This window comes from Pyrgilauda ruficollis, unplaced genomic scaffold (assembly GCF_017590135.1).
Source record: "Pyrgilauda ruficollis isolate IOZ18807 unplaced genomic scaffold, ASM1759013v1 scaffold41, whole genome shotgun sequence".
In the NCBI taxonomy this organism is placed as follows: Eukaryota; Metazoa; Chordata; class Aves; order Passeriformes; family Passeridae; genus Pyrgilauda; species Pyrgilauda ruficollis.
The window spans coordinates 7039534-7066359 of NW_024525601.1; the positions used below are offsets into that span (position 1 = coordinate 7039534).

General features: G+C 41.3%; 1 protein-coding gene across 1 annotated transcript in view; it reads left to right on the plus strand.

Annotated features, from left to right (window-relative positions):
- The window catches only part of COLEC12 (collectin subfamily member 12), a 98899-nt gene extending 87136 nt beyond the window's left edge, over positions 1–11763 (plus strand). Inside the window, exons 5-10 of the mRNA XM_041477682.1 lie at positions 1491–2537; positions 3934–4422; positions 4543–4679; positions 5425–5534; positions 7212–7357; positions 8535–11763. Of these exons, the coding sequence (XP_041333616.1) occupies positions 1491–2537; positions 3934–4422; positions 4543–4679; positions 5425–5534; positions 7212–7357; positions 8535–8554 (1949 nt within the window). The 3' untranslated portion in view covers positions 8555–11763. The remainder of the gene's footprint in view (positions 1–1490; positions 2538–3933; positions 4423–4542; positions 4680–5424; positions 5535–7211; positions 7358–8534) is intronic.
- Positions 11764–26826: the final 15063 nt, after the last annotated feature.

The following is a 26826-nucleotide window of genomic DNA, read 5'->3' on the forward strand; positions in this document are numbered from 1 at the left end:
TCATGGCCACACATTTTTACACACTGCTGGATGGATGCTCAGTGAGATGCTCAGGATCATCCATGCCCATTTAAGTGGACTTGCCGTGGAGGAAGTTAGGAAAGTTCTGGAGCAGTTTGAGTAGGAGACATAAAAGTAAGAGAAGTGCTGTAGGGCCAGAAGGATAAAAGGGTGTGGTGAATGGAATACAGGCCTTCAGGGATTAGCTGTATGTGAACCTGGCAGTTGTTGCAGCTGTGTGAGGAACACAGTATAATTTGAGCTATAGCCAAGAGGTAAACAGAGAGTCAGAGCTGAGAAGATCTGGGAGTGAGAGAAGTGGCAGGGAGAGGAACTGTGCTCAGGAAGATGTCCATCCGCAAAAGATTCCATAAACACTTCAGGCTGAAGTCTCACAAGCCATTATTTGACATTTGCCATCATGACTCATTCAATCACACCGGACAAAAGCACCATACACAGCTGTATTCACTATAATTTATGAAAACCATACTGCTCTCTCTTGGCATCATCTGAAATTATGAACTTGAGACTGTCTAATTCATAAGTATAGCTACACGTAGATGAGGACAAAAATATATGGACTGTGAGCAGGATAGTGGAGTGACTGAGGTCAAGCAAGGGAGTCTTCCCTGAGAGCAAGTGTTGACTGCTTATTTCCTTGGTTTCTGTGTCCTGGATGATAGGCTGTGCAATCTCAAATGCTTTATCATACTTGGACAAGCTTTCAGAAGTATTCCGTAGGGCAATGTAAGCACAGGCAGAGATGTTCCTCAAAGATTACAGGTTTTGCCTCCCTCAAACTCAGAACATGAGGAAACAATAATGGCAAAATAAATGTGATTAAAAGCAATAGTAATGTATTAGAGAGACAACCAGAAATATATCTTATCCTGACATATCTGAAGTAGCCTGTTGGCAAAGCTTTTGTCTCTAACCCAGATTGCTTTAAAAAAAGTATGAGAACTTACTTAAAGCTAAACCAAAGATTTTAAAAATTGGAACTATATGTACTAAATCACAATGACGGTATTCCACTTGCAATGAAAAGAAAGAAGAAAACATGAACAGATAAAATAAACTTTTGATCTTTCAGCAAAATCCAGTTGTAACTTCAAAACCTATACTTGCTGGTACCTGTTTAATGTTTTGAGTTCTCTTTCCCATTCAGTTTTCATTCAGAGCACAGCATTCTTGACTGCATATACTCATCAGTTTCTAACCACAGTTTTTCCCATTTGTGTTGACAGAATCACTGTTTTGTTCTCCTCAGCAAGACACAAGGTCTCCATCAATTCCTCTTTGCTTTTTTTCCTCTGTCTAGAGCCAGAACTTTGCTTAGTGATTTCTCTTTTCTGGAAAAGATAGCATTGAAGTTCTACTGAACAGTTTGACAACCTGACTGTTCTTAAAATACACTGTGCTGTTTTATACTGTGTTTAAAAAAAACCCTAAAGCCTTTCCTTTTTTTTTTTCTCCCTGTACAACAGATGACCAAGCTGGACAAAAAGCCTTGAATACTAACACTGAACTGTCCAGCTTCAGATCTGACATTCTGGCTCTTCGTCAGCAACTTCATGACATTTCAGAGAAAACTAGCAGAAACAAAGACACACTGGAGAAGCTGCAAGAGTCTGGGAAATTATTAGATGATAGACAGAATCAAATGAAAAGTGCCTTAGATAGTAACTCTTTCACAATCATCAGTGTTAATAAGACTCTTCAGGCATATACTGGCTATATCAACGATCTCCAACAAGACACAAGTAATATACAAGCAAACCTGCAAAGCCAAGAGCATTCTCAAAATGTGATCATCATGAGCCTTAACAACTTAAACCTGACTCAAATACAGCAAAGAAATCTTATCAGTGTCTTACAGAAGTCAATGGAAGATACAAGCTCAGCTATTCTAAGAATCAAGAATGACTTCCAAAATCTGCAGCAGGTTGTCCTTCAGGCCCGGAAGGACACTGACTGGCTTAAGGAGAAAGTACACAATTTACAGGCTTTGGCTGCCAACAACTCAGCAATGGCAAAAGCCAACAATGATACCCTTGAAGACATGAACAGTCAGCTCAGCTCCTTCAGTGGGCAGATGGAGAACATCACCACAATTGCCCAAGCCAATGAACAAAGTCTAAAGGATCTCCAGGAACAGCATAAAGGAGATGAAAACAGAACTGCTGCCAAAATCAGCCATCTAGAAGAAAGGTTCCAAGTCTTTGAAACCGATATAGTCAATATCATCAGCAACATCAGCTACACTGCTCATCACCTACGGACACTGACAAGCAATCTCAATGAAGTCAGGACAACTTGCACAGACACCTTAAGTAAACACTCAGATGAGCTGATTTTTATGAACAGCACGCTAGCCAATATTCGCATAGACTCTGCATCTCTCAAGGTGCAACAGGATTTGATGAGGTCAAGGTTAGATGTTGAAGTTGCCAATTTGTCAGTAATCATGGAAGAAATGAAGCTGGTGGATTCCAAACACGGCCAGCTCATCAAGAACTTCACTATCCTGCAAGGTATGCAGCTTCGCTAACGATGAGTGTGTGCTGAATTCCTGCTTGCATTACTTCTTTAGTTCTGTGGAAGTTAGTGCATGCTGTACAGAGTCCTGGGGTTTTCCATTATCTAATCCTAAACTTTGGAAATGTACACGTAGCTTGAATTTTCCGTACTAATTTTTCTATGCCTTTTTTACATAGCTGAAATGGGGATGTTATGAAAGAAGGTTCTGACTTAGCAGAATTTTATTCTGTCTGACTGACTGACTGGATCTGCTTTTGATTTAGTTTCTAAAATAAGTGAGTGAAGGTGTGGAACCTCAAGAAACCAATCCTCAGTAAGGAGGAAATGGCTAAAAAATATATGTTGGACTATTCCCAGAAAGGTCCACCCTTACTGAAAAACAAGTTGCTATTTCACTTTAAGCCAATTGTTAGTCTGCCAGAAAACATCCTACTTTGCTTAGTTTTTAATCCTGGGATACTTTATTTTCTCCAGAAATAAATAGCATCAGGTTTAGGAGGTTTCTCCCAGCCAAATATTATCCCAAATGAAAAGAACACTCATATTTCCAATCAGATGTGAACCAGCCTAAACTTCTAATCACAAATATAAATCCATCGCTCCAAATAAACTAAGGCTGCATTAGAGCCAAGATTACATGTCAGTAACCTTAACCATTCTCATTTCAACCAGTCTAAATGATTCCAGCTTGGAAATCTATCTCTGGAGGAGTTTGAATTATATAGATTAGTGCCGGGAGTGGGAAGGTATTGACAAGGGATTTGCTCATCCATGAACAGAATCCCAAATTGTTTTGTTGTTTATTGCCATCACAGTACTGCCATTTCCAGTTGTGGGTTATTGTTCCCTGTCTTGTTAGAGCTGGCCAATTTGCAGCTTCTGGTCTTTCCCACAGTTGGCCTTTTGCTCACTATCCATCATTTTGTCTCTTTTTGACAGCCTGTTATTGACAGAGCAGCAACCAGGATCAGGAGAAAAAGTCCTGGGACTACATGCAGAGAGATGAGGTTAGAAGGAGAAGGAAGCGTAGCAGAGTGAGGGAATGGTACCACCAACACACAGCACTAGTGCATAAACTAGTAGCACAGAGTTTTGCAGGGACTGGCACCTTGGCTGGTCACCTGGGGCGCAGTGTCACTGCATGTCCAGTTCACATGGCTGGGTGTATCAGGGTGTTTTCTGTATCCTGTATTTTGTGGACGTCAAGGAAAGGACAACAGTATATAGGAAAGCAGCTGCACTGTTACAAGCACTGATGAAAGCTCAGTTTCTGTGTTGTTAAATATCCAGTGGCGCTGGTCTGAGATGTATTAAACAAGCCCACCCCACGTGGGCTTTTTGTTTTGTTTTCTGTGCATATCCCCACTTTGCATGCTTACATTGTTTCAGGTCCTCCTGGTCCAAGGGGACCTAAAGGTGACAGAGGCCCTCAGGGTCCTCTTGGCCCTGCTGGTCTAAAAGGACCAAAAGGAGAGAAAGGAGAGCCTGGACCACCAGGACCTGCAGGTGAGAAGGGCCCACCTGGGCCAGCCGGGCCACCAGGAGAAAAAGGAGGGAAAGGTTCAAGAGGATCGCCTGGCTCCAAAGGTCAGAGAGGTTCTCCTGGCAAGACCGGTCTGCCTGGACCAAACGGAGACCCAGGGCCACCAGGGCCACCTGGCAAGGATGGCCCACCAGGGCCCCAGGGCCCACCTGGATTTCAAGGCCTGCAAGGAACTGTGGGAAGCCCAGGGCTACCAGGACCGCGAGGAATAACTGGACTCCCTGGAGTCCCTGGGCTGCCTGGTCCGAAGGGCCCACCTGGCCCACCAGGGCCACCAGGTCCAGGGATGCCCATGGCACTCCAGAGTCAGCCTACGCCCGTACCCGAGGCTAATGGTAAGCCATCAACACACTGCATGCTGTGGATGGGTGTGGGCTCCTCCTTTATTGCTGGCCCTATTACTGCTCTGTTGAATTACCAATAACAGGCTTAACACAAAAAAATTCACATCACAGGTTGTTCACCCCGCTGGAAGAACTATACAGAAAAGTGCTACTACTTTTCCGTCGAAAGAGAAATTTTTGAAGACGCCAAGTTATTCTGTGAAGAGAAAGCATCGCGCTTGGTTATCATCAACAACAAAGAGGAGCAGGTAATTACCTTCTCTTGCTGTTTTTCAAGGAGGAAGTTTGAAGCTGTTTAACATGTAGAAACCACAAGATGGTGGGAAGCTGAGAGCACCATGAATTCATAGACTAGAAGTAAACACCTTGATTGACTCATTAGAATTTTGTCCATCCTGTGCCTGATCAGCAGCTTCTCCCTGTGCAGAAGGGTAGTGTGAGCAGAACTGATGCTGACCCTGAATGTTGTGGGGCAGAGCAGTCAGAAAAGCTGCTGAGAATTGTAGGAGTTTTGAACCTTTAAAGATGGAATCCATTACGCCTTGTGTACTATCAAAGTACTTTTTGCAGCAGTGAATATAATTTAATTTTAAAATAGCTGATTTAATAAAAATAGTCCATACTAGGACTAGTATGACCCAAAAGTATCTTTAATCTAACTATATTTTTAATACTATTCAACATGGCAGTGGAGGTGTCAAGACACAATTCCTTACTCTTAGGGGTTTTTTCAATTTGTGTCTGTAAGATATTAGCTGTGGCTGTATGTCAACCCAATTTTCATGCCTAGCTCTCTCTACCTCATTGCAAACAATGAAAGGGATTCTAGTCTAGGCAAGGGGTCCCAAGGCCAACTGCTGAAACATACCTTCAGCTTAGAAAAATTTCTCTGGCCCACCATATTCTAATAACAAGAGGCTTATGAAACCAGTGTGGGTTTATTGACCCCAAAAAACGTTGTCCTTGTTATGGACTAAGATCTTTCTTTCACAGCAATGGATAAAAAGGCAGATTGTTGGGAAAGGCAGCTTCTGGATTGGACTAACAGATTCAGAGAAGGAAAATGAATGGAGATGGTTGGATGGATCCTTACCAGTTTACACGTACGTAAATAAAAGCAATGCTTTCACTCTTGCTGGCACTTCTAAAAGCAGCATCTAGAAATTATCTAATGAATCCAGATGGCTGTAGATGCCAATAATTTAATTTGTTACTGAGGGTGCTGGGGTTCTTTCTCTCTGCCTTCTCCATGCACAAGGATTCCTTTCCTTGCCAGAAAGAAAGCTGAATGTTGAATGAAAGAATCACATAACTATGCAGCACAGTGTTTCTTGCCAAAACTTTTGCTTCTGACTTTTATTACAAAGTTGAGATGGAAAGCACAGTTTTACTGTTTTGGTTTGAATTTTCCTTATTTGCATTACAACTGGCTATAAATAGAGTACTCATTCTAATACAAAATGACCAGTCTTTAGATAAAACCCAAATCCAAGCGGAAAGCATTCAACATAAGGAAAATGCATGAAATTAGGTTGTCTATGCTTTGGCCAGCTGAGAACTGAATTGGCAGCTTTCCAGGAATCCTAGGGCTACACCTAATTTCTCCTTAATGGAGCAGATTGCAACCACCCAAATTTTTAATACTGAGGAATAGACTAAAGAGTTTATAGATCTGAACATGCTGTGCTTCAGAAAAACAGGCTACACAGTCAGTCAGATGTTACGAAATGATTAGCTGTGATCTCATTGGTGTTCATTTAGATGAAAAACATGGGAAAAGTCAGATTCATTTCAAATACGCTGTAATATTTTCCCCTTTTTCTCCTTTCCCATTTTCATCTTTCTTCCTCTTCATGGCAGCACTGTGACTGATCCTACTTAAGGTGCTGCTTTTAGTAGATTTCCACTGCACCATGGTTTTAGGTGCTTTGTCATAACCTCAGAGCTGTTGGTTACAGATTTTTGGAGTATTTCATTACTTCTGGAAAGCTGTGTGTCCTCCCAGGTGCCTGGTTGGATGCTCTATGTCAGGCAGGCATGTTTTTTAGCTGAGCATGGACTGTGTCAGCCAGCAATCACAAGCTCCCTTCAACAACCTGTTTCTTCAGGAAAATTGAGCATTTAAATCCTGAGTTTGGAAGCATTTCTCACTCATTAAACAAAAACAGGATGAGGAAACGCTGCAAGATTTTTTACTTGCTACGTTCAATTTCACCATCAAAGACAACAATCTCGAAAGACGTGTGTAAATATACTGTGTGCATTTCTTAAAAGTCAATAGAATTCCCTTCCCATCTGAGCATGTGTCCCTAAAACACATGGATCTTTGCTGCTCCTCCCAAGATGCCCACCTCTGGTGCAGTCAGAGAGCTTTGCAGTGAGCAAGGGCAGGCTGTTGCCATCTTGGCATTACCTCTGAGCCCGTGGGCTCTTCTGAGTCCCATCTGCCAGTGGGAATGCGGTGTGCAGGTTTCACAGGCTTGGAGCAATGCACTTGGAGCACGGAGCACTCCCACTGTGTGTGCATGTACACTCAGAAACTAAAATAAAGTTCATTGGTCTAAATTTAGGTCTCTGAGTTTTGGCAGCCTGAGGCCGAATAGATTCCCTTCTCTGTGATACATCTGTTTTCCATTTTCAGCAAGAGTCATGTATTGTTTGTTTCAATGTGTGTTTCCCATTCAGAACAGATCTCATGATGTTTTCGTTAATTTCTTGTGGTGAAAACCTGCCATGTGTGCTGTGTTGTGCAATCATATCTCTTGCTTTTTTGTGGAAAGTAACTGGAAACCTGGGCAGCCTGATAACTGGGATCACGAGCACGGGCCAGGGGAAGATTGCGCTGGGCTGATCTATGCTGGGCTCTGGAATGACTTCTACTGTGAAGATATTAACAATTTCATTTGTGAAAAAGACATGGACAAAGGTAAGCAAGGCCCTTGGTTTGATTATTCCATCTTGCCCATAGTAAATGTCCCGCAGCTAGAGGTGAGATCTTGGCTAAATGCTGCAGCAGTGCCTTGTTGAGGAATAGGGGGAATCACATGTGGGACACTTCTACTCAGATCCAGATGCAAGTGCTGGATTTATTGCATGTGGAAAAAGCAGCCTCGAAGCTGGCTATAGCCATGGAATGCCCAGAATCTTGACCATTTCCTGTAGGCTTTACACATGTCTAAAATTTTGGGCATGATTTGGCACATGCTCCAGCTCCTACCACACTGGAAGCTGCCTTTATAGGGTCAGTGGCCACACAACAGGGAAAACTGGCCTTAGGGTGGCTCAGGAACCAGCCTTCAAACACCAGAAAGTCTTTGTTTTGAAAGTTTGTGCAATAGGAGGCACTTGGTGACTGCTAAGGAGATCTTAAAATTCCCAACGCTGCCAGGAGACGTCCCATGGGACTGAGAAGCTGGGTCCATAGGCCATAAGCATCCCATCCCTTGCAGCTGGAGTGAAGGACTCATAAGCTGCTGGTGTGGCCAGCAGTCAGGCAGGAGTTTGCCACAGGGCATCTCTTTCTGTTGACACAGGCATTTCTGCAGGAGCAGAGGGCAGGTGGTTCCCATGGCTGCTTAGAGCCCGGCCCCATCGTCAGAGAACGTGGTCAAAGCTGGTGTTTGTGTTCATGCTGGGGCTCTGCCTGAAACGTTATCTCCTCCATACAACCTGTTTAAACATTGCTTTGCCAAGGGTGCCGGGCTTCTCCAGCTGGAAACTTGTTGGTTGAATTTCAGTGAAGGCAGACATAAATGTCAGCTAGAGCCAAAATTACATCCCATCCATAGTCCCCTAAGTCAAAACTAAGTGCTGAACAAGCTTTGCGTGTATAATTCTGTTTGGATGTCCAGAGTGAAGGACCATGTGTAAGCAACAATATGATTTACTCTGGTTTTCCTACATACATTTGTTATTTTAAGAAAACTTAAAGGTTTACAAATATTTATCCTCCAGGACTTACAGGATCTGAATACGAGTCTGCTCAAATTTTTTCCATACCTTGACCTCTGTACGTTTTCTTTTTGGAAATTTGTTTAATCTTCGCAAGCTTTTTACAGGATTTCTTTATCTCTTTGTTTTTCTTGTTTTCTCTCATACTGCAGGGCAAATTCTTGGAGTGTAATAGGCTGTAACTTTACAGATACCTTTGTATTAAGGAAATTTATGTAAAGAAGAAGAAAATCCTGGGAAAGCGCAACACTGACTTCCAAAATTGAAAAAAAATATGAAAACAGAAAAAAGCAAGCACTGAAAACTGATTTAAAAGCATCAAGGAATTCAGCAATAACTCTTCTCCAGCATCCTGTAATTATTTAAGGCCTTTCGACCCTCAGCATCAGGAAATGTTGGACTAACTCTGTTTTAGATTTTCTTCCCAACCAGTAACCACATCCATAAGCAGCTCGTGTCTTCTGAGAAAAGACATTCTATCAATCTGAGTAAGACTGTTGGTCACTCATATAGAAAAACATATAAAGCAACTGTGTAAACAGTTGCTTAATTTGCTAAAATCCCAAATGTAGGAAAATTATACAGATACACGAATATATAGATTTTATATAAATATATATATATAGTCCAACTCTTATCAGTAATATGGAATATACTTTTAAGAGCTTTTAAAACTTTGTATTTTTGTACAAAATATTTGCTTTTTACAATTGTTCTCTTTTTTACTGACTTTTTTTACAAATATAGTGCACAGGGGCCAAAGAAAACAATAAAGGTACTAATAATTCATTAAGGTTTGCTGTCAGGCCTAGCTCAGCTGTAGAGAAATATTTTTCCAGTTAGAAATATTTTTACTTTCCCAGATGATTTGTTCTGGTTAAATAACTTTTAAAGCAGATTTTAGATAGTGTTTTCCTTACTGTATGCAGTCTAGTCTGCATGTGTAACAATTAAGTTGACTAAGGACTAGATACTCATTATAGCTCTGATCACAGCCAGTGTTTCATTGGGGTACTATGGAAAGACCATTTTAATAAAAGCCCTTCCTCCCTTCCTCCCTTCCTTCCTTCCTCCCTCCCTCCCTCCCCTCCTATTCCTTCCACTCAGAAGAAAAGTCCATGGAAGTAAATCTCCAATTTTCAATAATCATTTTGAAATGTTTTCATTCCTTCTCCCTTCTTGTAAGGAATTCTACCCCAGTGGTTGCCACACATACTGCAGGTCAAGCCCAGATGAGAGACTTTATGAAAAGAGAAACAAAGAAGCTGCATACACTGAAATATGTTTGTTTTTAAGACAGATTTTAAGATTTGGTGAGAAAAACATGCCATACTCAGAAAAGTCTAATAAACTTGCACTTCTCCAAAGTGCTTTGTAAATCGATCTCTCTGTTTTTCTTGGACTGGTACTTCCCTCCCAAACAAAACAGAAAATAAAATATGCTGCAAAGCAGAAAGAGATTATACCATTACCCAGCCAGTTCCCTCCACAGTCCCATGAGCTGTTGTCTTGGCAGCAATATTGCTTATCAGGAATTCAAAAAATTGGTAGGTTAATTCATTAACAGAAACCTTGGTATTCGTTTCCAGTTTTTATACCCTTCTCATGGCCACATGCTCTACAATGAAGGAAGTTGTTTTGGCTTTTTGGGAAGGAGAGCTGTTTTTTCATTGCCTCCTGACCTGCCATTTACCTTGGCTGAATGCAGATAAGTTTGTTGAAATACTCCAGCTCTGTTGGAAAGAGACAAGATTTTATACTTCAGATTTTGAAGTATTGCTCCTAAGATCAATCAGTTAAAAACTGCTGTTTCCCTACATCTCCCTCCGGTTTTTTTAAATTTTAAATTTCAATTATAATTTTTTTTCAAAATACACAAAATGTTACATTTGGGAATCTGTCCTGTGTCTCATTAGATATGAGACAGGAACAACATGAAAATTGCATCTGCTTAATTAAAAGTGAAAAGTTTATGTATTACAGCTGCAGAAACCCTGTGTCACCATCATGGAGGCAGGGCTTGTCTTCAGACAGTCTGGATTTCATGAGCCTTTTCTTTTGGCTTTTTCATAAAGTTTTGAATACAACTTGATTCTGCCATGCACTGTCATGCTGTACTGAGGAGTTGTGTGTAGACACATGCTGTAATGTTTACATCTATATTTACACATTGTCTGTGGAGAGAATGTTAAACTGCTATTTTTGGATAATGAGGTACAAAACTAGTATTTTGTGTGCCCCGAGAGCCTCACAAACCCTGGTGAGTGGAACCTTGAAGAGCCACACTGAAGTGAAAGCACTGCTACCTTTGTTTTGAATGTTGGCTTATTTAGGTGAAATAAGCCTGTTTTGAGCATCTACCACATAAAATTACGTTCTTCATGCTTTTTATTGATGTCACACAACTTGTGTCACAAAAAGAAGTGAATGAGAAACATCTGTTTAAGCCCAAGCTATATTGCTTCCTTGCCCAGATTTCATCCTTCTCTTCATTCAGCAACAGCAGTGATGGTACATACACGAGATCAGATTATCCAAGAGTTATCTAGTGTCCCCCCAGCCAGAGGAATTACAAGCTGAGGACACTGAGAAATGAGACGTGACTGGGCTCACACCCTCTGTTCACACACTTGAATCAAACACTGCAGCTGTTAGACAAAACTGGATGAAGAGGGATGCTGCAGTTGCGTGCCTGACGTGTCCGGTCATCCTTAAAATATGGCCTGAGCAGCCAGGCGTGTTGAGGCAGACCTCCTTTTGACCTAGTATTCCTGCAGGAAGGAAACAGAGGTGTCCAATGGCAACAAGAATTGAAATCACTGAGAGGACCAAGAGTGTTAAGACAGCTCAGGAACATGTCACAGAAAGGACAGATGATTGGCAGGAGCGCAAGCAGGACACCAGCATGGGCCAATAAATTGTCATGAAAGTCACACCTGCCATTCCATAATGGGAAAAAATCCCCATCAAATCTTTCTGTACGGTTTGAGTAATAATGCAGGTTGTATGGAAAGTTTTGAGTGATAGCAAATTATTTTGTCCAAGCTTGATTTTGCTTTCCTTCTTATACATGAGTTTTGTAGCTTGTCATATTGAGCACACATTCTCATCATCCTTCTTGTTTTACATAACATTAAATGCAAGTTGATATACCCTGGTAAGCACTGGGACTGTTGGAAAAAAAAGAGGGAAAGGCAGAGAAGGTACAAAGTTATTGTGATTTACATTAAGTTCTGGATTTCTTAATGTCATTTCTGACTTGTTTCATTAATTTATTTGGAAATGCCTTCAGCTGATTAGAGCTTATAAATCTCAACTCTCATTTCCTTTGTTGTCTATAATTAATACTTGCAAATGTTCCAATAAAGAAATCACTACGTGGAGACACAGAAATGAATGTTGTTAACTCTGTGCATGTGTGTCTTACCGAGAGGGATGTGGAAATCAGAGGTATGTGGACCCAGAACATTCATCGGTATTAAAAATCAAACTGATGAAGCTTTTTTCCATTAAAGCCTTCTTTTTCACTTACTCCACCCTGGTTCTGAGCATGACTGGGGCTATCTTATCCTGTAATTGCAGGTTTAGTGCCTTGTTCTTGCAGTACGTAGGGGATAGGAACATGGATTTGAAGGTCTGATCTGAACAAGACCTTTAAGAAGGGCTGGAGCCCTTTGCTGCTTACTGTCCTAGCACACCAAACACCTCAGATGGGCCTCCAGGTGAGGGATGTCCTGAACTATGTTGCATCAGTCCCCACATTAGCCATTATGATGGCTTAAATTGTCTGTTTATAATGGCTGATCTGGTCTTGCTATTCCTCTCTCTCTGACGGCTGACCTCCTCTTTTAATTTTCTGTTCCTGGCAAGTAGCTACTCTGCTTTTAGCAAGTAGCAGGAACTGGTGTCTGATCAGTGGCAAGGCAAGGAGCTGGTCGGAGGGCGGCCACTGGCTGTGGGAAGAAACTGATCTGCAAGGAGCAGGGGAAAGGTGGCTGAGTTGATTCACACGTGAGAAAACAAAACCACTTTTCCCCAGTGCAGGCTCTGCACTGCCCAAGAGCACAGCAGCTCACACATCTGTAGCATCCAAAGGGAACAAGCAGTCTGCAGCCTTGTTTTGTTTTTCCTCCCTCACTTCTGCAGGTGTCTGTGTTCCCCAGAGATGTTGGCTCTTCCATGAGCTGTCTCCAGAGCAGGCTCGGCACTGCCCTGTGCAGGTGCTGGGGCTCACCCAGGTGAGAGGCCAGCAGTGTGACCGCTGCCCATGCCTGGCACTGCCCACAGCTGGGACACCCTGGGCTCCCCAGGGCTTGGGCAGGAGCTGGAGAAGGAAGTTCCCAGTGCTTACCCACAATCAGAGATACCTTGGGCATCTATAAATGGGATAGTAAACTGCCTTACAGACAAAGCCCTTGCTCCCGAGAAACCAGGCCTTCCTAAAACCAGAGCCTATTTGTTCATTCACCATCTCCACTTCATTTTTTCCATGCTGTTCAGTGGAAAAAAAAAATTAAATTAAAAAAAAAAAACTTGGCTAAACATTTTTTTGAAAGTTCTCATCTGCTTTCTTTCATATAGTGGAATACGTTTGTTTTTTCTTCCCATCTGGCTCAGAGATGAAAAAAACATTCTTTGATTTCTTTTTCAAAATAAACTCAGTGTAATGCTATGAAGTTTGTGTGGAGATGTTTTGGGTATTTTTTAGACCAAAACAATAAAAGCAAATTATCAGGCAAAAAATGCCCTTTTTGGAGAAGATCTTGCATGCCATGATGATTTTCTTACCCAGAGAACTTCCCAGAGGCATGGAAGTATTGCCAGTCCCATTTTGTGACTGGAAGAAAAAGGAGATTTTCAAGAATGTGATTCATTTTGATGTCTCGTTTTAGAGATTTTGTTTTTGTTTATCAGGGAGGTGATTTCTAGAAGTGACTTTCTCCAGTGAAACCAACATTGACATAGAGCAAATTATTTTTCATACACCTTAGTTAGGGGAGTGAGCTTTCCAATGCTAAATTAAACAGAGCAGTGTCCTTCCCCCATCACCCTGCATACAGGAGGCAGCCATTTCTGCTGCTTTTTGGAGAGCAGAGCTCAGTGTGATCACAGCAGAGGAACACCAGCAGAATAGAGCAATGTCCTGTGTAGGTAAGAGTTAACACCTGACACTAAATTACCAAGAGACCCCTTGGTCAGAAACAAGAAGGTTAAAGGACTGCTGAGCCCCTTGACTCCTCTGCAGCTCAACTTCAACAAATCTTCCCAAAAACATACCAACTTATACTTTAAAAATTTTAGGAAACTTTATTAGGAATCTTCTTTTAATAACCAGTGTGAATGCAATTATGTCCAGTTTAGACACATTTGTTCTGGTTCCAGTGCTCTCCTTTAGCTTAAACAGCATTTCTCCTGGGACTGTCAAGTAATTGTAGTGGTCAGTGTGGAGCCATTCATCTTGAGACACAGTAAGGGGTGGTTGGGAACAAACACATCCCTCTGACCAGCTGGGGAACCCTGATGACAAAGCCTGGTTCTGATCCCACCATCCAGGCCCACAAGGGATTATCTGAGGACACTCTGGGCATCTTGATGAATGGTGGAAGTTTCCATACTCTTTTTTTGTTAGTACTGCAAGAGAGCAGAAAGCAACATGGGTAAAAAGGGTGGTTTCCCGCTGAATTAGAGCAGGTTAAAAGTGCCTGGCTTTTCATAAGGCATTTGAAAAATCAGTCTGTGTATCTGAGCTTAAGCACACTTATTCTGGGTTTACACCAGAGCAGAATCTAAGTTCAAGTTATACCTAGGTCCTTGTTCTTCAAGAGATTAAAATCTCCAATTCAGAGATTAGTGTGTGGCTTCTACTTTTTCAATCTGTCAAGGCACAAATCCACAGCTCAGGCATCATTGTGATTCCAAGCTCAAAGGATTGCTTCCAAACTTCCCGTGTTTGCAGTCATGCTCCTGCCAGCCCTGCCAGAGATCCTGCTGATGAGAGCTACAAGTCTGAAATGTGACTTTGGAAGGATTTTGTTTAGGAATCCTTCTCATTCAGAAGTCTGGGCATATTGCAAAGATGACATTTCTTTAATTCCATCTCTATTACCCACACTCATATAAAACAGATGATGAATTATTTTTCTGAATGGCAACAATGTATTTTTGTACACTTTGGTTTATTTTGTCAAAATAAAAGCCTGGAAATTAAAATCAGACAAAGCATTCTTGGCATTGCAGTGTCCCACTCTAGCAGGCAAATAATGTTCCTGGATTATTGCCTGGAAGAACAGCACAAACTGCTATCTGAACAACAGACAGCTTCATGCTATCTGCTTGCAGAAGCAAATTTACCTATAGGCACAGCCTTGTCACTGGCCCATCATCTGACAGACTGGGGTAACCCTGCTTTCCTGCTGTGTTTCAAAGAAACTGTAGGAGATAAGGAAGAGAAAAGGTCAAGTGAGAAGAGCTGACGACAGAAGGGGAGCAAAGAAAAATAGAAAGGGACAGCTCAGGGAGTAGAAGAAAGAAACACAGAGAATGATTGAGGAGCATAATGAACCCTGATGTCCTCATCGTGGTTTCTAGTAAGATCAACCACAGAGGAGCTCTCTTGTCAGAAACAACATAACAGGGGCAGTGTCGTGGTTCTCGTAATTCCCATTCTCAGTTGTGAAAAGAACACATCCCTGCCTTGCGAGAAAGGCATGTCATTCAGTTGGTGCCTGAAGTCATGTAATACTTTCCCAGCACAAACAAAGATTCCTGATGGCTCCAGGTCTTCTGGGAGCTGAGTTGACGATTTTGTTTTGGTGGTTGGTTGGTTTTTCCTACATGTCCTTTTCCTCCTACACAAGTTTTGAAACACATAATATTTTCTAGTTTTCCATCTGTATTAGAAGTACAAAACTCAACTTTGGAAGAAAGAACAAAAGCAAGAACATACAGTAGGTCTCCAAGCAACAAAACACTGTCTGCGGTGGAAAATATGTCCACAGCAGTATTTGGACTTGCAGCTCCCATTTTTATACTAAATTCTCATTGGTATCAACATTTGAACAGGTGCACTTTATGAAGTCAAACATGGATCCTTAATAAACAAGAACTGCAGAAATGCACACATGCTGAAAAAGGGGATATAAAGAGGAGGTACCTTCGCTTTTAAAAACAGACAGTTGTTGAATTTGAACACCAGAGACACTTCAATTCTAAATACCCTTGAACTTGCTTTAATAGTAGCATTTTTAAATGACCAATCACTGATTTTCCCCAATTTTTAAGATGCAAAAGTTGGGGACTCTCAGCAGTCACCAGCTGATCATTTCATGGGGGAAAAAAACTAATTTCAAAGGCAGATTGGATCTCTGGATACCATTTTATCCAGATTAGCCATGTTGGGAGAGTGGCCGTGTTGGGAGAGTGGCCAAGGTGGTCAAAACTCCAGGTCAGGACCCTTCACTAGCTGAATTAACTCTTTTTGTGGATAAGGAGAGCACTTTATTTATTTCAGGTCTCACAAGGTCTCCCAGTCTGTGTCCATCTTGCGGCATCTCACATATGAGGAAATTCTAAAAATAAGGCAAGAAAAACCACAGGCAGAACAGCTGTTGCTGTACCCAGACAAAGCTTTGAATTAAAGCCATTATGATGGACCAGACTCTGCAATTGAAAAGCCATTTACATTTTCAAGTCTGATTCCAACTGCAAATCTTCAGTTATATATATGACAGATTAAAAGACTCTGGCCTCACTGCACTTCTCCCTGGCAAGAGAAAAACCATCTGTACAGCATAGCTTGTGGTTGCTTCAACTCTGTAGGTACAAATTTTTAAAGGACATGGTGATATATTTTTTCATTTCCCTTCCCTTTATTTTAGCATGCAGCAAAATCATGCGCGTGGCATTTTTCCCAACCCTGTGGTAATTGGGACTCTGGCTCAGGAGACTGATGTGTTTTGATTTGCTCTTTTCCCTTAATTTGAGAAGCTACTGCACTATTTCCTTTGTGATCATACCAGCCAGGGTAAAAACCTTGTAGGAATATATGGCTGCGAAAGCAGAAAAAAGAGCCAGGAACACTGCTCTTTTTCCAAGCACAGAGAGACAGTGAAAATGAGTGTACACCATGTAATAGGCTGCACAAACCCATCTGGAACTGACTCCCACAGCACTCAGGCCATGCTCTGGGCTACTCAAGCCATGGGTACGGGATGAGGAATGACAGTCCTTCCACATGGAGCGCCAAGAACAAGCTTCCTGGAGCCCAGGCAAGCCTTGTTTTGACAGTTTAATCACCATTTGAGAAGTGCATGCCTCTTGTACCACAGGTGATGGAGGCAGCTCTCCCCCTTTACTGCTGATGCTGCAGCCAGAGGTGTTCCCATGCTCAAAGTCCCCAGATAACAGTGGGTCATCTTTTTTCCAATGCACATGCAGCATCTTGCAAGGTACAGCCCTAATTTTTGAACATTTTGAAAAAGAAGTTGAAGAAATCAGGTGAAGAAGCTGAAGCTCTGTTGGGAAAACAAAAACAAAAACAGAAACTACACCAAACTTAGAACAGGTAAATTCTTTGATCATTAGCTAAAACATGTGTTAAGTAGAGCTTAGGGAAAAGAAAGTATTTGTTGTCATTTATTGTCAGTGTGACCAGGGCTGTCAAGCACTGGGAGAGAGTGCACACCACATGCTTGTCCTTCACATGAGATGACACATCTGAGAGGACACAAAGTATAATACCTGTGGGAGGACAGAATCAGACCCATTGCTTCTGTTCAAAAGGGATTGCTGCCTGAGAATGAAAAACCAAGAGGAAGGGATTTATTCAGACATTTACTCCTTGGTGCTTTACTGCTCAGGGCTATCTTCTCCCACTGCCAAGGGCATGGTCGCCAGCTGTGTCAGGTATGCCACGCTGTGTGAACATCTCAGCCACCCCACAGAACCTGCGGCATCATTAGGTGACAGCAAAAAGTGCTCACCAAACACACCACTAATGCCATGCAGCACCACATACAACCTGGACCTCATTTGGTGTGGTTCGTATAATAACAACTATAATAGCATAAACATAAAATTCTAGTGCATGAAGTGTGTGCACTTGAAAATATATACTAATTGAAACATCAGCTAGAGGACTTTTGAGTTGCCTTCTAATCATGCAACTATATATAGTTGCAGATCAAATATATATATCAGAGCAAATTATGTCATTTATATGCCAACCAAAGGGAGAAGGGAAAAAAACTTAGAAAGCATTGTAGTGAGTATAACACTTAACTTCAGAATTTAAATTTAATGGAGCAACAGTTTTTTGAAGTAGTGCTCATACCATCATTATGAGTTTTAAAAGAGACTGTTCCATGCCCCCAACTCAATGCCATTGTAGTTTAGGCAACAGAAGTTAGAGGTATCTCAATATTTTTCCAGGAAATCAGGTGAAATTTGCCCTGTGTTTTGAAAACTCTCTATAGCCTGATAACAGAGGATTTACCCAGCAGATGTCCATCCCTCTATTCACAGATTCTCTGCAAATACACTCAGTCTATAGAGTCCTTTCTCCAGGGGACTCAACCAGATTAAATCCTGCCACTGTCACGCAAGATTTCTATTTGTAGCAGTCTGTCACGAAACCAGTTCATTTTTCCTCCTTGCTTGTCAGATCTCATTTTTACCAAATAAAACAGTAGTTTGCTGTAATAATTAGTCAGAGGCTGGCAGAGTTGTAGGAGATATGAGTACTACCATCAGTTTTCTTGATGATGTTTGGCAAAGATCTAAAGGTCTGGTGTGGTAAATCACTCAAATTTTTGCTTGGTTTTAAACAGATCGCTGGTCCTATTCATCAATGCCTAAAAGACCCTTCACCCCAGTTTCTCTCACTATGCACTACAGATGCTGATACATTTTTTCAACCAAAGAACAGTTTTGTGAGTATTCCCACAGAAACACCTGCAAAATATTTTAAGGAAGTTGGCTGAAAGGTGGAGTAGAAATATAAACACACAGAAAAAATGCACTAATTCACAAGATATTTGTAACTGACTAAGGAAAACCACCCTTTGCCTCATTTACAAAACAGACAGCAGCTTCTCCTTACATGAAAGGCCTATACTGACTAGGTAGACAGAATTTAGGAGGTTGGAATTAAGAACAAGACTCTCTGATGTTGACTCTATCCCTCCTTTTGTAAAAGCAGCACAAATGTTGTGCTATATTTGTAGAGAAAAACATGAACTTGCATTGTTGCCATATATACTGCAAAACTAATGTCTACCAGTCCCTGCCTGTGAGAACTGGGAAACAGAAGCAGTGAGATATGGCAACACTGACTGGCTGCAAACAGCATCACCACTGCTCCAGGAAGATTGATCCCACCACCAGCACCTCCCAATTTCCCCTTTGCCAAATGCCTCCAGCTCAAAAAGCTGGGATAAGATTTGTGTGTACTCCTTGCTCTGCGCTTCAGATGGCCTTTCTTGCAACACCTCTTCCTCTGATTCACACTTTACTCCTGTGAAGAAGCCACAGAGATTTTAAAACACTTTTAGATCCACAGCTTCACCAAGAAAATAGCCCTGCTGCTATTACAGAAATTACTCTTCCAGACCTGGATTTTAAAGGAAGGCTCCATGTGGTTATATTTAGGCTCCCTAGAGTCTAATAGATACCTGAATAATCTTAGGAACCTTCAGGTGAATACTTTGGAAAATGATTGCTGTTCCCTTGGGTAACCCAGGGAAGTAATTTATATGTGAAACTTAAGTAGGTGAGTTATATATAACATGAAACAATGTGATTGATTGAAAGCTGTAGTCAGGTGTTATATTTTGACATTTGGGTATTTTATCTTCAGGTTAGAAACCACACTCTTACCTGAGCACCCCTACTGCTGTGAAGCACAGGAGCACCTCAGATTACTAATCCTACCTAAAAATTCAGGGGGAAATATATTTTGTTTGGTGGACTGACTTTGTATTAGGCAACTCTTTGCACATATTTCTCCATGCAATGAGTTCTCTTTTTTTTTTTCTCCCACCTGCTCTGAAGGAGTGCAAAACAACATGAAAACAAGGAGAAAATATACCACAATGTCACTTAAGTTGGCACTTAGAGTCAAGGGAAAGTAAAGAAAGTGAGACTAATTGCAGTGTCTCCTTCCCCTTCAACTTCTTCTCCAAGAGCCAGGGGAACTTTATTGTGTAGTAGCCAATGTTCTTCTTCAGCTGTTTGCCCAGATCCCAAGGTTCGGCAAAACACAGGAATTTGTCTAGGAATTTTTCTTTGGAGCTACCTCCATGCTTCAAATATATGCTAGCAGACTGTATTACTAACAATGATCTAGCGAAACCTTGTTTCTGAATTTTTTTTACAAATCTGTTGCTGTCACACCTCTGAGCACAAGCTCCAACAACTGGTTTAAAATCCAAAACCATAGCTCAGGGGCTCAGTTTCCTATGCTGTCATACAAACACTCTTGTTTTAATTACATAATTGTGAAATTCCTCAACAATAAAAAGGCCAGTGGCCAGTAACTATGCCAAACTATTAGAATAGTTAGAGAATTCAAGTCTCATTATGAAGAATTCAATACCAAATGCAGTGTAGTGAGGAAACTGAAATTGTTAATAATTGTGAATATTCAAAGAATCCAGACTTGTGAGAGTCTGAGGAACCAGCCTGGAAAAAGACAGTTTCTAATAGCAGCAAGCACTTGGAGATAACTGACAAAAATGTAAACACTCTGCAGATTCCAAGTCTGTTCAGATGTTTTGATTGAACAAGCTATACTTCCAAATGCCTTTCCATACTTCAGTAAGTGAACTGTGTTTTAGTAGTTAGACAGTCGCACTAAGGAAATTGTCAAAACAAGAAAACCTCTGGGGCATTTATATCATGGGGAGGCTTATTGATATTGCAGGGATCTTAAAGTGATTGGTTTCTCTAAAGCAGTAAGAGTGACTAATTTCCCTTTCAATGAATCCACATATGCTCAGTTCTCAGGTTTTGAAAGCCAGCCAAAGCAACATTCTTTCAGGCTTTAAGTTGATATAAATAAAGTATAACAGAGAGCCCCAATAGCAAAGTTTATCAATGACACATGCCTTAGTTAGAATTTACACACGAACATGGCTGGATTTTTTCACTTTGTCTTCAGATGGCTCTTAAAGAATGTCATCAGTTGCCATAAGCTGGCAGTTTCCAGCCACAATCCATCTGAGAGGGGAACACAAAACCCCCATGCATGGCCAATCTAGAATGACATTTAGAGAGCAGGAGGTTGAGGTGAAACACAAGTCCCCAAAGAGCAAGGTACTTTACAAACTTCCATTTGGGAATGGAGAACTTATGGGTTTTGCAGCATTGAAAAAAAAACAAGCCAAAACAAAACCCAGAGATTTAGTAGAAAGGAACATATTCATAAAGTGAGCTGGGAGATGTGACATGTACAGTGTGCTGCTGGTTCTTAATATGCTTTTTGGGTTTTTTTTCCAAGTATTTTAATAAAATTGCTAGCTGTAGGCCTTACATGCTTTGAGATACTATACTGAATTTCACTACCATTTTTAAAATATTTTCCCATTCTTTCTTCACTCTTTGTTAAGGAGAACCAACATGTGAGAACAGCACATAGTGATCATGTAATAATTGTCCTAGAGGATCCCCTCTTGTAAATTATACCCTGTGCTGAAGTACAGAAGAGATACAGCAGTGAACAGTGCAACAACTTCTGACATAACCACTTCACCTAGATAGTTTTCCTTGTTTGGGGAGATTTCTGGATGAATTCCTGCTATGCAGCCTCAGCAGGACTTCTGATTGCATTTCTGTAGCTTGAAATACAAGAGTTGATTCCTTCTTTTCCTCTTTCCTATGCACGTCAGATGTTATTTGGACTGGGCTAAACACTGGTGGGGACCATTTCCTCATTAACCAAGCCCCACAGAGAGAACTGTTGGGCACCCAAATTAAAACATTTGCAGCATGGTGGATTTCTTCCAAAGCAGGCTAAATATTTGAGTTAAGATGGGCTCTCCATGCTTTAGCTTCTTTTATTCCTCCAAGGGTTCCTTCTCTCCCTCTCCACTGAGCCCAAGCTCACCCTCCAGCACTCATAACTCCAAGCCTTTCTTACCCTTTACTCCCACTTCCTTCCCCTTGAAGGTGGGTCATGACACTCCTTCCATTCACATGTGTCTTTCTGGGATTCTCCCTCTCTTGTCATTCTAACTTTCTTGACTTCTTCCTTATTACCCTAGTCCTGGATTGCTGGGTCTTTTCTCTCTCATTTCAAATTTATAGTCAGAGAAAAGCTTGTTTTCAAAAGCTTATGATCAGAATTAGTTGTCTACCTCTTCCACTGGCTTTTGTATAGTTTTTTTATGTGTATATTTGAACTAGAAGTTCTTTGGGGCAGAGCTGTATTTTTCCTGAATATTGACAAGGAAGATCAAAAAGAAGACAAGGAGGAAGGAATGAGCTTCAGTAGTGCAATCCAAAGGAACTGAATTTGCAAAAATTGTATGATTTTTCAGTAGCATAATCACAAAACAACAATATTCATATCAGAATTCATTCAGAATTCATACCACTGGCAGAAAGTGGTGAAAGTAACCCCAGGCACTTGTGGTATAGAAGCATAGGTATCTGGTCCAGAAGACGCCTTCCTGCATTCTTTAATAACTAAGTTTGACATTATAATGTACTCAAATTAAATTAAAGGGGTTCCATGTCAGAGCATGCTCAAAATGAGAGGCACATTGTAAAGAAATTCTAGCTAAAGAAATGTCCAACTAATCCAAGTTCTCTGCTGAAATCACAGTAGTATTGTTAGGTTAGAATCCAAAAAATATTGCTATGTGAGGGGAAGAGCTGTGGATAGCATGGTTTTTGTGAGTAGCATCCAGATTGTGAGACTTCACTTCTGAAAAAAAAAACAGATTTCCATAGTCTTCATAGCACACAGGTATGAATTTTAGTAAATTCTTTTGGCAAAAAAAACCCGACATTCTCTACACTGTGATAAAACAATTTATGGTAAACACTTTTGCAAGGTTTTGACACTAAGGTCAAATCCCTGGTCGTGATCATTGAAGTCCTTAGTGGGCCATTTGACAATTATAGCTGTTTGTGATCCTATTTCCACCTATCTGCAGATATAAATTGATATAAATAAAGTATAATACCTGGCAGTATTCCAGGTGTTCTATGCCAGCAAGTCCCATGTCCCAGATAAAAGATGAGGAGTAGAAATACCAGTCATTCTCACATACACATGTGAAGCAGTCTTCTAGGTGAATCCAGGTAAATTAACCTCTCCAAGCCACTCTTACCAAATTATTTGAAAAATGCCACTCTGGTTATGTTTGAGGGAAGAGATGAGAATCTTGACTCCATGTTTCAGAAGGCTGATTTATTACATTATATTAAAATGCTATACTAAAAAGAATAGAGAGAAAAGATCCTTGAGAGGAGAGGAGAGGAGAGCAAAAGCTCATGGCTCTCAGAGAGTCCACACAACTGGACCATGATTGGTCATTAAGTAGAAACATCTCACATGGACCAATCAAAGATGCACCTGTTGCATTCCACAGCAGCAGATAATTATTGTTTTTCTATTCCTCTGAGGCTTTTCAGGAGAAAAATCCTGGGAGAAGGGATTTTCCATAGAATATCACAGTGACATGCCGCCAAAATACAAAATAGATCAGTAAAATATTTCTGCTGTAACTGGTATGAGAAAATGGGATCATATGGTATGTAATCCCCAGCAATTTATTCAATAAATCAAGAGGAAACCCTGAAAGTATTAAATGCACCAGAACATCATCATGAGATTCAACAAACATAAAAGTTAACACAACTAGACCATGATTGGTCATTAAGTAGAAACATCTCACATGGACCAATCAAAGATGCACCTGTTGCATTCCACAGCAGCAGATAATTATTGTTTTTCTATTCCTCTGAGGCTTTTCAGGAGAAAAATCCTGGGAGAAGGGATTTTCCATAGAATATCACAGTGACATGCCGCCAAAATACAAAATAGATCAGTAAAATATTTCTGCTGTAACTGGTATGAGAAAATGGGATCATATGGTATGTAATCCCCAGCAATTTATTCAATAAATCAAGAGGAAACCCTGAAAGTATTAAATGCACCAGAACATCATCATGAGATTCAACAAACATAAAAGTTATATGTATATTCTGGTGAAAAGTGTAATACACTAATAAAATGCAGAAAGATTCTCTATTACTCACTTTACAAAAATGTTATTTAAGTTTTCCTGAAGGGCTGTGCTTTGTGTTAATCTAGCTTCTCCTTCATCAGTCCACACGTTATTAATTGTATCTCACAGTCAGTAACAAGCTGCAGTGGCTGGCAGGATGCCACCTTAAAATTGTGTGCCTAAGGTAGGACACCTTGACTTCATCAATGTTTAAAAGATAAAACTGCCTCGTGCAACTTCCCATGACTGGTGTGGAAATAACAGGTAAGCTATTTAAACCAGGTTCCTACGGCAATTTATCCACCTTTCATGCCTGTAGTTCTACACTGGAGGGTGTACAAGGTGGTGGGGAAGGAAGTGGGTTGAGAAGAAAAGCAGTTAAGCATGAGGGCTGGCAGCAAGGAGGGAGAGCAAACCACTAAGCCCTCGTGCCATAAGAGATGAGAGGCTTCAGAGTCTCCAGACACACCCTTCTGCAGGAATGATAACAGAAATTAAAATGGAAACTCAGATTGGTCTTGGAACAGGATTTTACTCCAAAAGACAGCATCTGGGTGAAGTTTTTTGTAATTCCAGCTACACAGCCTCTTGACATAAGATGACAGAACACAGTTGTTCTATCAACTGACCTCTGACTACAGAGGTGTCCTCAGATACTGTTGCTGCTGATTGCTTTCACCCATCTGAGCTTTCAGCTGCTGATAGCTTTAAATCTGGGTTGAAAACTTATTTTGCTTACAATACTTTTACAGAAAGCAATATTTACGTATTTTTCCCCCCCTTAGCTTCCCACGTAACAGACTGCTATCTAATTCATAATTAGCTACGTTAATAATATCACTGACTCCTCTTTATACGCAGGATAATTGCGGCATTTTAATTTACAGGTACGCAGCACTACTCCTCTGATTGAGTTTCTGATCCCCAAAACCAGATTTTGCCTGGCAGCCCAGAGCAGAGCTGGGCACCTCTGTTAAGGAGGCGATGAGGATGGCCCTAAGCGATGCTGTCACACGTGGCGCGGTGACTCCACCACGTGGCAAGCAGGAATGCCACGCTGCCGGTGAAGGGCGGGCTCTGCCCGGGGAGCGCAGCAGCTGCTGGGGCGAGAACTTCAGGCACTGCAGCCTCAACCCAACACCAGCGCTGACAGCCCAGCGTTCACCCCCACCTCTCCGTGAGAAAGTAACCAGCACCGCTCCAAACAGGAAAAATGCGGTATAGAACAAGAGTGGCTATAAATCACTATTAAATCCCATTGATCTTCCTCTTTATCTGTTCCTACATCAACGAAAAACACTCCTCAGTCATGTTGTACTCATTAACAAATATACTGCACTGCTTTTTTTTCAGTGTGTTGGCAGTTCTTCTCTATGTTCGTCTGAAACATTAGCCTTGGCTTAAGGAATATTTCTAGTCAAAAAAAGACTCCATTTTCTTCAGTAGTATCTCCTTAGAACACTTCTACTTTCATTTTTTACCATCTTTTAAAAGTTTAAAGCTTTTTTAATAACCAATTCAGAGAGCTCTGTGGTTTTCTTTCTTACAGCAAGAGATGGGGGCTAGAATAATCTCAAATTATTCATTTAGAATGGCCCTTGATTCAGCTTGATATGATTTATTAAAGTAAGAGATGAGAAATAGTGGCAGGGGAGGGGGGAGGAAATCGGCTTTCCTCCAAACCTGAATGAACATTCAGCAAGTCTCAGAGCACACGCAGGTGACTCATTCAAAAAGATCATGTGGAGCCTGTTTTCCATGTCATGAAGCCCCTTTCCCCATGGTCTGAAATGAACTGGCATGGCTCTGGCACAGCCCACATTCCTTAGACAGTGTCAAACAATGGTTTCAGCGACAGATGAGGTGACAAACTCCGGGCTGGCAGGGTGCCTCCACCTCCCCATCAGCGGAGCAGCGCCTGGAGCCAGCCACCCAAGCGCGGGTCAAGCTAAACCTCCCGCTAAACCTTCCTTTGCTGGGCAAACACTTCCCTCTCCCGGTACAAAAGCTAACTGCAGCCACACCACACCATTTAAAAAAAACACCCACACATTCCCATCTATCCTTTCATGCGTTATTTTTAAATATTTGCATTTAATAATGATAATACATTTGATTTTAATATTACTCGCCTCTTCCCATGTGAGCGGGATATTGGATGTTTGAGCTTTTTCCCACCTTTGTAAAAGAGTCTGGCAGTACCTGAGCTTTTGGCCAGACACCAAGGTCCCTTCTAACCCAAACAATTCCATGATTCTCATTCTATGATCATGATAAATGTAATTTCTGCTGGAAATATTTCTGTCGCCCAGGAGGTAGCTGTAGGATATTGCTCAACCTGTAAATCGTCAGCACTGAGGTGATTTTACTGATGATATAAATAAGTCCCTAGTCATTTTTACTTCAGTGATACTTTGAAAATGGTGGCAGACTGTGGTCGAGGGTTGTTTATCAGGAAAAAAAAAAACAAACAAAAAAAACCCAATAGCTACATCTGTAGAGTCATTTCCACTTGGGCAATAGTGAAGTGTGAAAGGTCTGGGCACAAGTCTGATGAGGAGAGGCTGAGGGAGCTGAGGTTGCTTAGCCTGGAGAAAAGGAGGCTCAGGTTGTTGTTCAAAATAGGTTATTTCACCTGATATTCAAGAAGCCAATCCACAAGCTGAGTCGAGGAATTTTATTTATTTACAGTCCCAAGCAGACAGGGCTGCTGAGTGGCAAATCCACAAAGCCTACATGCTGATTGTTTCACTATTTATACATTTTAGCAAACAAAGGTATTAATGTTCACTGGCTACAAGTTATATAGTTCTCTTTAATTAATTTGTATTCTGTCTTCTGTTGGTTAAACAATTCCTTTATTCTCACGCTAATTATTCTGTATGGGCAGGCCTTCTCCTGAGTCGGTGGGTTTCTTGAGCCCATGAGTCACAATCTCCCTGTCAGAATTACCTTTTATCCAGCTCCAGCCCATTCCAGCACAGCTGCAGATTTGACTTTGTAAATTCCATCCTTATCTCAGGAGTTCTGCCAGACGTTCTGGTGGCCTGTGAATTCGGCATTCTTTTGTGTCCCCCTTCTCCCCAAGCTTTGTGAACCTCCCCGCGCCCGAGATCATTGAAAATCAGTGTCAAACACGAAACTTCAACAAGCCAACTCCACGGGCACGCCGTTTATCCCTCTAGCACCGGCTCATCCCGGGGAGCCCTCC